The 14,700-nt window shown below is 32.0% G+C and overlaps 2 protein-coding genes across 2 annotated transcripts in view; one reads left to right on the forward strand and one right to left on the reverse strand.

Annotated features, from left to right (window-relative positions):
* Window positions 1-14,700, reverse strand: part of LOC105256683 (polypyrimidine tract-binding protein 1) — a 360,732-nt gene that overhangs the window by 298,652 nt on the left and 47,380 nt on the right. The gene's annotated exons all lie outside the window — the stretch shown is intronic.
* LOC105256713 (esterase FE4) lies at window positions 3,575-8,354 on the forward strand. Its single transcript, XM_011266886.2, has 9 exons — window positions 3,575-3,871; window positions 4,882-5,016; window positions 5,447-5,603; window positions 5,694-6,193; window positions 6,269-6,437; window positions 6,764-6,939; window positions 6,995-7,145; window positions 7,489-7,630; window positions 7,898-8,354. Exons 1-9 carry the CDS (start codon window positions 3,578-3,580, stop codon window positions 8,205-8,207), a joined length of 2,034 nt encoding a protein of 677 aa, XP_011265188.1. The 5' UTR covers window positions 3,575-3,577; the 3' UTR covers window positions 8,208-8,354.

Below are 14,700 nucleotides of genomic sequence, written 5' to 3' on the forward strand. Positions count from 1 at the left end.
AGATTACCTCTTATCTATTATAATTTATTGCTGTAAAAACAGTTAACAATCTTCTGACTACTATTTTTAAATACAAATGATTAAAAATTAACTAAAATAAACAAAATTAGTAACCATTCAAATTCAAATTCTTTTAATATAATAATATTAACAGAATAATATAGTAATATAATATAGTAATATAATAATATTAAAAGAATGTATTTAAATAGTTATTAATTTGACTTAATTAATTTAATTAAGCTAACTTTATTATTAATTTTAGTTATTATTAAGTTATTATTAAATTCTCTTCTAATATAATAGTATTAAATTAATTTAATAATAATTTAATAATAACTTTGTATATATTTAACTCTCTTTTTATTTTTTATCTTTATATTTAATTTTCACTTAATTATAATAATGAGAAGCTACCATAACTGTAAATATGTATATATTAAGATAAAAAAGAAAAAGATAAATAAAATTATTAAAGCTGTTATTAAAAAATTGTCAAATTTATAGTAATTTGTTCTTAGTATTAATTATGCTTAGTTTTTAATTATATTGTCTTATTACACATTTATATTTATAAGAAATAAGATAGTAGTCAAGATATTGTTAATTTTGTATGGATATAGATTAACTATTGTGTATTAATAAATTTATTTCATTCTTAATTAGTTATAGACTAGGAGATAATAACTAAGGAATATCTGAGATTAACAGTCATAAATTAATTGTCATTTACTGATCCATTTTGTCTAATTAGTTTCTGGCTATTTTTTGTCCAATGTTTTTTAATGGTTTTTTAAAACGTTATTCATCTATTAAAAAATAAAATTAATTTCTGATTTAATAGTTGACTTCACGTAAATAGGATTAAAAATTTTTTTTTACTAAGTCGTTATATAAAGTCATTTATTTCACAATCAGTAAATTTAAAATAGTAAAAACTGGCAAGTTTCTGACTTGTAAGCTAATTTTTCTTGATTTTATTAGAAAAACTTAAGAAAATTAATTTAAAAAAAAAGATTATAAAAGTTTATATATTATATTTCTTTAAAAAGTTGGATCGTTATTGTATTAAAAACTCTTCAATTGTGGATACTTGGATTTTACAATGTTTTATACATATAATTTATATGCGTTAAGATTTTTTTTAAATTACTTCATTTTGCGATTGCGACAATTAGTGCACTCTGTATATGTGTACATAACTATAAAACGTGTACATAATTATTACAAAATATATACGTAATTATTATTTCAAGTTCCTTCCAAGTAAGCCTACGCGATTGTTGACGTTGCGAAGTAGCGCCGCTGCAGAGAGAGCTAAAATGCAACCCGTTGAATAATGGAATGGTTACGAGTAACCTGGGTTAAGTTGCTCATCTATAATAATGCACAGTATGTAGCTAAGCTCCGCCAAAAGCCGCATTACCCCCGCGCTTAATAATACGTCACGGTTGATAGAGATCCTCCTAGTGAATAAATGATATAAAGACAGCGGTGCGTGAGCGCAGTATATTCAATCACTTCCTACAAGAGAAGGACAGATGCATGTTCTAGCTCTCGAAGAAATAAACTCGGGAAAGAATAGCTGGATTTACGTGTCATGTATTTTTCAGTTGCTTTTTATACATTTCAATCACGGTGAAGATGCGTAGTCTCTTTGCGAGGGCGGAAATCATGTCGACAGTTGTTGGGTTTCTATTATATATTTTATTTCGCACAAGGTCACACCTACAACTCTTTTATAATTAATACTTATCTTTGTAGTTAAAAATACTTATTTTTAACCTTCTTCTTCGAGCACTAACGCAACCCTTATTTTCATAACCCTGCGCACACGAGTTCGATAACGGTGAATTAAGTCAACGGATTAGCAACTTGAGCCAGCTGAATAGCTGGTGCAACGGTTTAACTTCGCGATTAAATTTGTCTCCGACATGGCAAATTGCTAAATTGTGAATTAGCAAATCATTAAGCAAATTTATCGCGCGATTAAACATATACATCTATAAATCACGTATATGTCTTTTTTCCGGACAATATAAATTATTTAAAAAATTATTCAGCAATTTATTTCGTATTGCAAATATCTTTCAAAAGTATGTAAATGGGTCAAGAATACATAGGAACTGTTTTTATGAAATTGTAAATTATAAATAGATTCTATCTATAAATAATCAAATATTTTAATAAAAGAGTAAATATAATTTTACAAGACACGTATCCTATTTTATATCAAAATAAACTATAAAATATCTCGTCAATTATGGATCTCTTGATAATTTTATCTTAATTTATCGTAATTTTTATATACAGATAAAAATTATAATAGTTTTTAAAAAGGAAGCGATTATATCTTACGAATAGTAGGACTAAGATTTCGTGCATTCACGGTGAAATGACAAGTGAAAAAAGTGCTGCTATGAATGGGCCACCCTTTTTATGATTATCATATAAATTTACAATAAAATTGTCATTATACTTTCTCGCTTCTCTTTCAGCTTCTCATTTAATTATTTTTTTGCGACTAATGAACGCAAGAATTAAAAGCATCTCAAAAATGATTCAAGTAAAATTTTTGTGATTATATTTTAACTTCAGTTGTTAATGGTCGATCAATATAACATTAGAACATGAAAACTATGCTACATTGTGCAAGACGAATAAATTATAATATTAAATTATAATATTAAATTTAATGTTTATTTATTTTACATTTTAGAATATTTTAGAAATATCCTATACTTGGAAATATTTTACATTTTAGAATGTTCGCAATAAAATACAAATTGCCATCGTTCAGTAAAAAATAACTAAATCAATATAGTAAACACCTTAATATTATATTGATCAACTATTTTGATAGCTGAAATTAAAACATGTCGCAAATTTTTACTTGAATCATTTGTGAGATGCCTTTAACATTCTTGCATCCATTATTCACAAAACATGTATTAATGCAATGTGTAGAAAAACGAGAAAACATAATGACAATACTATTTTAAATTTATAGAATAATCATATCATAAAAAGGACGCTCCATTCCATAAGAGCACTTCCTTCATTTGTAATTTCGCCATGCTTGAACGCGCAAAATTTCAGCCTTGTTATTCGTAAAATATAATCGCTTCCCGTTTAAAAACTATTATAGCTCAATATTTTTATCGAGATTTTTTAAAATGTCTTGAAACGTCTTAAGAAATCTGCCCTTAAGAGGAAGTCCAGCAGTTTTAGGATACCCTGCGTATAAAAAGATTTATATGTAATTCCGTTTACACAGGAAAAACTTTCGCTTTTCGGGTTGTTCTAAACCTCTTCATATTTTCTATTACAATTTACTCATAAAAAATCTATCATCATAGTATGTAATTTTTCTATACGACATAATTTTTGTTTGAAAAATTTCCATACTTTAAACTACACTTGGTTCAACGCATCTACATATACTCCCTGTTAATTTATAGATACTTCACTGATGTTTACTCATGGAGTCATTAATGATAACATCAGAATGTTTAGTTATTTAAATGAGTAAGTCGGTTATTTAAGTATTTAAGTCATCAGTCTATTTAAATGATCCATGCTCGATAACGCGTGCAGTCGCGTAGTATCCTTCGCATTGAATATGGGGCAATATAAGTACATCGCATCGACAATATGCCATCGTCTGGACAAAAGGATTTGGAGATACATATGCATCCTCGTATTGTACTTCATTCTCGCAGACGGCTTGCTCGATGGGCCCGAGCCCATAGTCGAGACGAAATGGGGCATCCTTCAAGGTAAATGGAGCAGAAGCATACGCGATCAACGGATCGCGAATTTTCTCGGTATACCGTACGCGTTACCACCAGTGGGCGATTTGAGATTCAGGGTGCGTAATTTGAGACTTATATTAATTTGCAATCTATTTGTGCACTCTCTTTCCTTTACACACGCACGCTATAAAGCTATTGAATAATAAAATATATAAGATAATTTTTGTACATATAAATATATTATTCGATAGATCCAGCGACACATAGATCCAGGGATACATCTCACACAATGTAGAAAAAAATTAAAAATAACCATTTCTCTCAATATTTTATTTAAATAAAATATTATTTAACTATATTTATTTTTCGTAATGGTGATAAGCACAAAAATATAGAGAAAAAATATTTAAAATACAATAAATAAAATTAATTATTAAAATAATTTTAACTATTATAAAAAAATATTTAAAATACAATAAATAAAATTAATTATTAAAATAATTTTAACTATTATAAAAAAATATTAAAACTCCTTATTTGAAATAATATTTAAAATTTGAATTGTATTTCGAAAGTAATCATTATTTTTATTTCTAGTATTGCTTTAGAAAAATTTTATAATCTAATTTAAAAAAAGAATATTAAACGAAAAATAAATTTAAAAAAATAAATAACTACATAAAGTCATAAAAATAAAATTTAAGTATGTTATTATTATTTATAAATAATTTGTTCTTTATTATATTTAATGAAAAAAAATTATTTTAAGTGATTATTTGTGTGTGAAATCCCTAACAAGAACGAGATATATTTGACATACTTATTTATAAAATTAACTAAATATTTTAATTATCATATAAATAAATTTCATATTAATTTCATATTAATTTTATTTGTAATTCAATAGAGAGAGAAATAACTTAGATTTTTTCTTTTTTATGGCAAATCCTATTTTCACTTATCTCTGAATAGATTTAATTCTCTGTAGATGTATATGTAAAAATTCTCTCTGATAATTTCTTTTTTCAAATTGTAACAAATAAAGAAATGCAGATTGACGATGATCTTTCAATTAATTATGATAATAATTAAAATAATTAAATTATATAATTTTCCATTTATGTAGAGCCCACAACGATGGAATTACACATGGACGACAATTCGTAATGCTACAGTTGATGGAAACATGTGTAGTCAAATAAGCGGTTCCAAAATTTCTGGTAGCGAGGACTGTCTTTATCTAAATATCTTCATTCCTTATGTAAGTTATGCATCATACAGAGATTTTCTTCATGAATGCTTTTAGAAATATTTTAATTATAATAATCGAAATATATTAAAATAATAACTAAAAGTATTATTCTTATATAATAACATGAATAATAATAAAAACTATAACAGCAAATGGATATACTCTCGTACGATTTAGTAAATAATTTATATCGTGTGCAATTTCTGTGGTTTCCTTGAAAGCTTCAAAACGAGTGAAAAATTGCAATGCTGCAAATTTTACAAACAAACACGAGTTCCATTAGATCGCGAGACCAACTTGATTTTGATTTTGATTAAACTTTTGATTAAAGTTACATTATTATGGCAGTATTGAATGAACTCTTAATGTCTGTCAAATATTTTTGTTTGTTCATAGTAGTTTTATTATTCCGAATGAATTTTCTTAGAAATCTTTATAGATTCCAGGCATTCAACGAATGAAATTGCCCGTTTTAGTCTTTGTGCATTCAGGTGCATATTATGAGGGCAGCAGCAACAGTAAAGAACTTTCACCGGATTATTTAATGGATCAGGATATAATTCTTGTAACGGTAAATTATCGACTTAATATTTTTGGTGAGCAAAAATTTATTAAATATATAACTGTTTCTCTTGAGCGCATATCTTTTTCTTTTTAAATGATCGTTAAATAATTCGATTATATAGGCTTTTTTAGTACAATGAACCAAGTTTCACCGGGCAATTATGGTCTCAAGGATATGAAGATGGCCCTCGAATGGATACAGGAAAATATTCACAGTTTCAACGGAAATCCCGAATCAGTAACTCTTATGGGAGCTAGTGCCGGTGCTGCGTTGACTCATCTACTCGCTCTCTCGAACAAGACGGAAGGACTCTTTCATAGATACATTTTATTGAGTGGTTCCGCTTTGAGTCCATGGGCTTATAATTACAAAAAGTATCGACAAATATGTTTGAAATTAGTAAAGCTGGTTGGCTGCCAATCGAAAAAAGATGACAGTATAATTGCAATAAACGAGTCAGACATCGATAATTCCGATGTGGAAAATGAGAAAAAAAGAAGTAATAATATCAGTGTTTCGTACAAAGATTATAATGAAGGATACATAAAGGACGACGAAGAGATAGTCAAATGCATGAGAACAGTCGATGCGAGGCAATTGCTGAAAATGTTAAAGCATTTTGTAAGCGTTGTCAATAATTTTGTAGAAATATCATTGTATTATATAAGACTGATGATTTGTACTATTTTGTGTTAGTATGGTGGGAGAGCAAATCGAAAATGTGTCTTTTCTCCTACGTTGGAAGATAATTCAGAGGACGCCATTCTGACGATGCATCCGTGGAAAATAATAAAGGACGGTTTGTTCCGCGATATACCGGCAATAATGCAAGTCGTGAAAGGCGAAGGGTTGACGAAGACGTTCGGTAATTTCCGTTATTACTTTTGTCGTAATAATAATATTTAATTAATTAAAGTTGTCGCGCAAGTTAAATTAATTAACGGCGTCGGATAATTTGCGCCCGAGTGAAAGAAATACGCGCAGCTATACGCGATTCATATTATTACATTAATTAACTTTATATCTCTATAGAGTTGAAACTCCCGTCTTATGTTTAAAGTGCTAGCTGTATGACACTCGAGCTCTTTTCATAATAATGAAATTATCTTTAATAAATTAATAATGATGATTGTATAAAGTTCGAAGTGAAACAAAAAACAAAGGATACTCATGTCCATGTATCCGTTTTAGAATTCTTCACAGATCCGACCTTGGAAAAAGAAATGATAGAGAATTTCGAAGGATACATATTTGATTTTTTAGAAACTTTCAAATGGAATTTCAACGCTGACGCTTTTATCCCCGGGATACAGGATTTTTATTTCAATGGAAATATATCGTTGGGTCTTAAAGGCAACATAACAGAGGTGAGTCTCACAGGGCGAATCAAATTGTAATGTTAACAGCAAGATATTTCTCTAGATGCTGAGTGACGGCACAGTAATATGGCCGATATTAAAAGCTGCGCGATATCAATCAGAAATAGGAAACTCCAGTGTTTATTTCTCTTTTTTCGCGTACGAAGGCACATTCTCGCATACTTTCATTTACGCAGGCTCCCTGGCTTATTATGGTACGTACGTTATCAAATGTAACGATTTTTCCGAATAACAGAGAATCAAGCTAAGAGGATTAAATCTTAATCTCTCATTTTTACACAAAATGAATATGTAATTAAATGACAACATAATAATCTTTTTCATATAATTTTTCCTTTTTTATATAATCTTTAGATAATTAAAAAAATAATTGAGATTATTATGTAAAAAAAAAATCTAAAAAAAGAAATGATTCTTTATTATCTTTAATTAATATCTTTAATGTTTGTGGGTGTGTGTGTCGACTTTCTTCTCAGTTAAAAATTAAACAATTTTAAAATGTATATGTAGATTTAAATAGATAATCTATTTCTATAGGTGTCTGTCATAACGATGACATGAACTACTTATTCCCTGTATTGAATAATATGTGTCGAAATCTGATGTTAAATAATACGGAGAGCGATTTTATGATTATCAAAATCATGACAGAGATGTGGGCGAATTTCATGAAAGACGGGTAAATATAATTAAGAATATCGTACGATATCTGTTAATACTCACAAATCTACGTAACATCAGAAGTGCGAATAAACTCAGAAAATCAATTATCAATTATAATTTATCGAAAATTAATATAATAATTCCTGAAACATATTACGTCTTGTTTTCGTTTTGCAATGCGTAATCGTCCGTTTCAAAGCCGATTGGAATCGCTAACATTCCGATCTTCGCTCATGATAACCGGATGGCCTTGCCAATCGTAATGTTTATTACACATTTACAGGGTACCGAAAGCGTGGATGATCCCTGCGTGGCCCAATTACCGCGACTATCATCAGTTTATGAGATTCGGGAATGGTAAGTCGACGGATATTGTGGTACAAACCGATTTCCTGTGCGACAGAATGGAGTTCTGGGAGAAGTTACAGATCAACGGATGGATGAAATACACGAATGGATGGATGAATGACACTATCATCGACGATTCTCCGGATGATACGTCTCCCGTTAACGATGACCCCATCGAGTACAAGTTAACAATTTATCTTGTGTTATTAATTATTACTTTACTTTGCGTATTAAAATATTATTAAATATTATTACAATTATTTCATTTGCGATCGAAGATGAACTGCGTGATAAAAACGCGACAAAATTACTAACAATCGTTTATACATATCTCGTCACGATTCATAGACGATATTTTTTCGCATATAAAAACAGAGAGAAAAATGCGCGAATAAATTAATAAGGAATATAATATGTTAAGCATAAATTTTATTGTACATAAAATATTTTTGCTTCATATAAAAAATGTATTTTTTATCAAATATTATAGAATATTATACTATTTATGTATGTAAAATTATAAAATATGTTATTTAAGTGCAATAAAAATATTTATAAAGATAAAGTAAATATACATGTGTATGTACGTATATCGCAGAAGGATATACTAGTTTGTTCGCCTCTTGTGGCTCAAGGCATATTTGCAGTTTGGTGTACTTTCCGCGGAAGCTAGTTTACTTGCACCAATAAAAAGTAACGATGATAATAAATACGAAGCGAAGCTGTTTCATTTACTATCTAACGCCTATCTTATTCGTGGCATGAGAGCGAGAGCGTTACAGCTGTTAACATCGCCGATAAAGTTTCCAAAACTAGAGGAAGGAAAAGGGAGTTCTGAATTTAACTCCGTAAATGAACATTCGAGTTGGAACAAACTTATGTTTACCGATCTAAATCGTAAAGTTTTCAAAATTTTTCTTTTCACTCCGTTCCAGGTTTCACTTTTCCAACAGCGTTTTCATATACAAAAACAAAAGTAAAATATTTAAACACAACGTTATATATTTAAATATATACTCTCAGATATATGTACGTATATGAAATTCTTTTTAAATATATATCGAAATGTATCATTTTCATCGGAAATTTAATTTCTACCGTGTGTATTTTCATGCTAGGCATATGAGAACGTAGGCGGAATCACGATCCAAGCAGGCCGTCCTTGAGAGAGCAATTTGCGCTTCTGTCCGCAATTATAGCCGAAATTAACGTTATGAAAAATCCCCGGCGCCGCAACCGCCGCATTAAAGGGAGCCTAATAAACGAAAGGCATAATGAAATTCGCTTGGAAATTAAGTTCGCCACGCGACGAGTTAACGCGTATATAAAATATGCAGCTCCCGGTTTTTCCCGGTGGAAGCGCTATGGGCGCGCGAAGAGTACGCGCTCGGGGAAATTAATCATCCGCCCTAGGCAACCGCTGTTTGTCTTCTTTCCGTTTTCCATCCGTTTCCGGATATATCGCGAAGGAGAGAGAAAGAGAAAGGGAGAGGGAAGGAAGAAAGACAAATCCGCTCTCTGGCAGAAAGAGCGAGCGAGATCTCGTCTCCGCGAGCAATGATTATGCAACGACGATGAAACGAAGACAAACACCGTATCTTCCGAGTGTATCACGAGACCATATCGTCGTGTCTCTCCTAAGGATGAAAAGTGCTAACAGCCATGTTAAATCCGCGAGATCTGAGACTTCGCGCGGATTATTGTAGAGCTTTTTTGTCGAATCTCGCCATGATGGAATAAAATAAGTGCAGAGTATAAAAGAGTGGCATTCGCAATTGCATAACTTGCAAATCTACCTTTTTAATAATAAATTTTAAAAATTATTTATATACACGTACAGAGAAAATTAATTAATAAATGCAATGAATGATGTATAAATTTTCAAAAAGTGAATCATCTTGTATATAATAATAATATTAATATTGCATAAATTTAATAATTTAATGAGGATAGAGGATTTCTCCTTGTAAGAATTATTATAACGCAGAATCCATCTGCATCATATTTTTGGACTCGACAAAACTTGAAGAAACCAAGCGTGAGATTGCGCGAAGAAAAAATATTCTTCGTAATCAAATATATCCGCAAAGAACAGGCGACCGGGAATGTTATATTAAATTTCTACCGGACAACATTGTTCTCAGCGATATTATTTCATTATTGCAGGAACGATATTTCATGTTTTCTCCTTCTCGCCAACCGCCTTACTCAAATGCCACATATTTCATCAATGTTTGCGCAAATATTTACATCTCTTATATATCTCCGGCGCTTCAGAAGCACAAATCTACGTCCTCGACTGTCGATACAAAAATATAAAAATAATTTAAAAAATTAAAATAATTAGAAAAAGTGGAAATCATGCAAGCAGTCAATTAATTATATTTCGTTAATTTCGTATATCAATATTACGATTTGATTTAACGTAATATAAATTATTATTATATAAGACATGTAGTAAAATATATTAAGAAACCATTAACAAGCAAACGCGTATTGACAATTTTATATTAATTATTATATCTCTAAATTTGATTACTGAACTCATTTTTTACTTTTCTCATTACCTGACTTCGAATCAGTTAATTTGATTGAATCGGTAAGATATTTTAATTCGACGCCCGGAGCGCAAAACTAATTAATAGCATGACAAGGCAAAGGAGAATTGCTGAGCGATAAACTCTTGAATCGTTTTAAATTATATATGTGAATATGCTAAATGAAACGACAAAGATAATATTGTTACATCCTCGGGATATATAGAAAGGGAATAAAAGCTATCAAAATCAAATATGTAGCTATCAAAATTACATATGTAACGCAGTGAAAGATTCAACTTTTACCACCATCGACAAGCGCTAACTTTACAAAGAGAAATCTTGAGAAATTAAAATATATAGATCGAGAAAAATTTACTTGAGAAAAATTTGCTCTTTTGCAACTTTACGAATTAAATAGCTCTCTTTCGCTTCTTTCCGATGGCGGACAAATGTAAGAATGAGAGAATGACGTGTAACTCGCTATGAAATAACTTGCGTCGTTGGCAAACAATGGCGCTCTGTGTATCCGAAATAGGATTCCGTTGCGCTTAATACACCGAGATAGTGTCCTTTATAAGTTCGAAACAGAGTCGATGCTTAATCCACTTTCCTCTCATTGCTAATGAATAGAGTTCCGCCGGCGGCGTTCGCGACTACGAAGCCATGCCGTTTCGTGGCTTTGGAATTAGATTCGCGAGATGCCTGGCGCTAATGCGATATTCAAAATTCGCGGATCCATCGCGCAAAATGGGAATCTCGTGCAAATATCGCATTCATCGAAACACATTTGATGATACATTTCAAAGTACCAATACATTAATAAAGAGATGTAATAACGTGTTATGTGTATCATCTTTTTTCGTTTCATATTTCATATGTATTTTCAACATTCCATTTATACGCACTTTTACACGGATTTTCAATAACGATATTATTATTATTATTATTATTTCCTCGCATAAATAAAAATTATTTTATAAAATAGAAATATATAAAGGAGAGCATACTATGATCTCCCCTTTTATGGAAAAATTGGTTCAAATCTGCTGGGCTTAATCTGCTTGTCCATGCTAGAAAACGCTATTCGGAAGAAGAATAGAATGAAAACGCTATTATCTCAAGCTCGAATTATCTCCCGGGACACACTTTTCCAGCGCGTTCCAGCGTCGAGCTTAAATTGTAATTTCAGCCTTTGTCGCGGTCTCTGGCGACAATACTTGGAAAACGCGCGGGCGTTTTCAGTCTGTTTTTGCGCTCCTAGTCACGTGCGTATGAAAAACGCGCTTTGACGTGAAAAATGCACTACCGTTTGAGTTAAAGGGCGTTGCGCGCAACGAACGCGACAGGATCCCAGAAACGCGTGGGAGGAAAAAAGTGGACACGTGGAATGTATGTTTTTTCAAGCTCGTTGGAAGAATCGTGAGAAAGGTACCGCGCGTAAACGATGAACGTGAAACTGAAAGAGGGGAGCAGAGACACGCAGAGAGAATCGAATTTATTCAATACGAAGGATCATTTACGTCAATGATGGTGTTTAGATGTGTTCGCATTTTTCTCCTTTTTTTTTGTCGTAAGCGAACTATAAGTAGATTCGTCTTGAAACAAGTGTCGATAGGAAATGGAACAAAACGCTATTGATTGGCGATTTGCATAGGCAAATAAACTCCAAAGAGACCGACCAAAACGGCGTTGCTATTTGCGCAGTGAGCGAATGATTGTTTTCGAAACGGTTCCAGAAAGAGAGAGAGAGATAGGGGGGAAGGGAAGGTGAAGGTGTACAGGAAGCGCGTGGACACCTTTGAATTCAAACCAATCAGCCAAAGTGTCAATTTCCCGTAAAAATGGATGTTTGCCAATGTTAGAGAACTTTACGAATTTACGACTCATCCATGGAATATCCATTTTTTTTACATCAATATGAAAGCGCACGAATTAAATATTGCACGAAACAATGAGAGAAAAATTCAAAAATATCTTGATATATAATTATAAACTTTATAATTAATATTTTTTTTATTTAGAGCTTTGATTATTACAATAATCTCCAAACTTTGTAATTCTATCTAGAATCCGAAAAAACCTATATCATAGAGTTACGTGAGAAAAAAATTGTCCAGCGTGATTTTAATTCTTTCCTGTACCGCTTAACTTTTAGATCGCGAACAGCGATGACATAAAAATGTTCCAGATTGCGCGGCTCGAATACGTCGAAATTCACCTTTTCACGAGATGCAAATCACGCATCGTGAATTGCGATACCGGCGTGTCGCGTGACGGCGTCGGTTAGTCGATGTCGTGCACAATACGTTAATGCGACATATTGTTCGCTGCACAAAAATTGCCCCTCGTTATATGCTCGACAATGCGAAGCACACCCTCCTTCATGATACACCTGTAACGACTGTCGACACATGAAGTCAATCGAGAAAAGCCAGAAGGAAATCAGAATCCTAACGAATACATTCTAGGTAGAATTACAATTCAAAAAAATCTGCAAAAAAAGAATTTGATAAAATTAATAAATGTATAAAGTATTTTAAAAACATTTTGATATATGAGATAATAATATCTTGTGAATTTTATAATTTATATAGTAACATCGTAAAAACTCGAATCTCAAAACGTAATTATTGCATTTTTATATTATGTATGAGATGATGTGAATAAACAAAATTGGCTGTAATGTTATGGAAAATGTCAAAAGTAGATCTACGAAAATTGTACGATAACTTTGTACATGCTTATGTACGAAAATTATTGCTCAGTTAACATGTAACGTTTATTTTATTTCAAGAGTTTTATTTTCAAAAAAATATATTATTTCAGTATATAAAATGTCGGAATTTTCCCCGGACATCCCTTGATGTAATAAGAAAAGAGTAATTTATTTTAATAACAAGTAAATTTATTTTTAAAGATTTATGTTTTATGTAATCCCTCTTTCTCTCTATTTTCTTTTATACATATAAATGTGATATAAATAAAAATTCAGGTATCGCTCTCTGTCAACTTTTAAAACATTACGATATTATCCAGTTAATTCAGAACTGTTATTTTTATATTAGATTTTTCGAAGATATCTCTAAGTTAGCTTATTCACCCCCAACAAACATTGTTACTCGTTACACGCTCGTGCTTCGTGATTGTCCTTCATAATATCATCCTGGAGGACGGAGTCTCGCGGGGTCATCTCTACAATTCTTAGAATACGGTCGGGCCTCGGGGAGATATAAGCGTTATGGTATTACCGCGTAATTCGTTGCATCCCTCCCGACGAGAACAGCGGCTGAGCCGCCGAATCGAGGGAGGGAGCAGATGCACTCGTGGGCCGGTATGAGAAAATGAATATTTGAAAATCCAAGGGTAGAGATGGGTAGATATGTATGACGACCGGTGAGCCGGTTCGTAGTCTGCGAATATCCAAGCTACCTTCTAATCTCGCTACCTCTAATTCTAACAAAGATTTCTCTCTCTCTCCCTCTCTCTTTTCCTTTTTATCTCTTTATCTACCACTCGCAAACCTAGACCTAAGAATTGCTCGTGGAGAACTGCTTCCTGTATAAATATAAAGAGAATTTCGACGCGAGCAATAAAAGTTCGGTGGCGTGGGAAAAATTTTCGGATGCGCGGCTCGTTGGATTGTTTCGCGGAATTCCGTTAAATTATTTTCTTAATCCGTATCGCACTGATAATTAATAAATGAGATTTCATAAATTTAATTAATTTTGTCATCGAGCCACGTTGTTCGAGCTTTTTTTCAAATTTAAACATCGCACATCCATATTTCCCATTAGAGATTGGAATTGCTAATTCCTTTTTTATTCCAATATGATGTGAGGAAAGAGCAAATCGATGTACAAAACGGACTGTCTAGTAATGCGACTTGCGGCAGGGTTTTCCATCGCATTTCGCGAATACAATGCGGACATGCGGACTTTTAAACTATTAGAGGCCAAAACACATAGCTGCAAACGAACACGCACAAAAGATTGTACAGCGATCACTGTTTAAGCTTTGTTTCGCCATGAGACAAGAGTCACGTAGAGCATTCACGAGTATTGGGTGGCCCTTCGTGGACGTACAACAACGAAGAGAGGAGAAAGGGGAGGAAAAGAGGTATAAAACGCGGCGAAAAGGTTCGGTGAAAGGAAGCGAGCATGCAGAATGAAAAAGGTGAGCTTGGCCGCGGCACAAATTT

This window comes from Camponotus floridanus, unplaced genomic scaffold (assembly GCF_003227725.1).
Source record: "Camponotus floridanus strain SB8 unplaced genomic scaffold, Cflo_v7.5 scaffold7, whole genome shotgun sequence".
NCBI lineage: Eukaryota > Metazoa > Arthropoda > Insecta > Hymenoptera > Formicidae > Camponotus > Camponotus floridanus.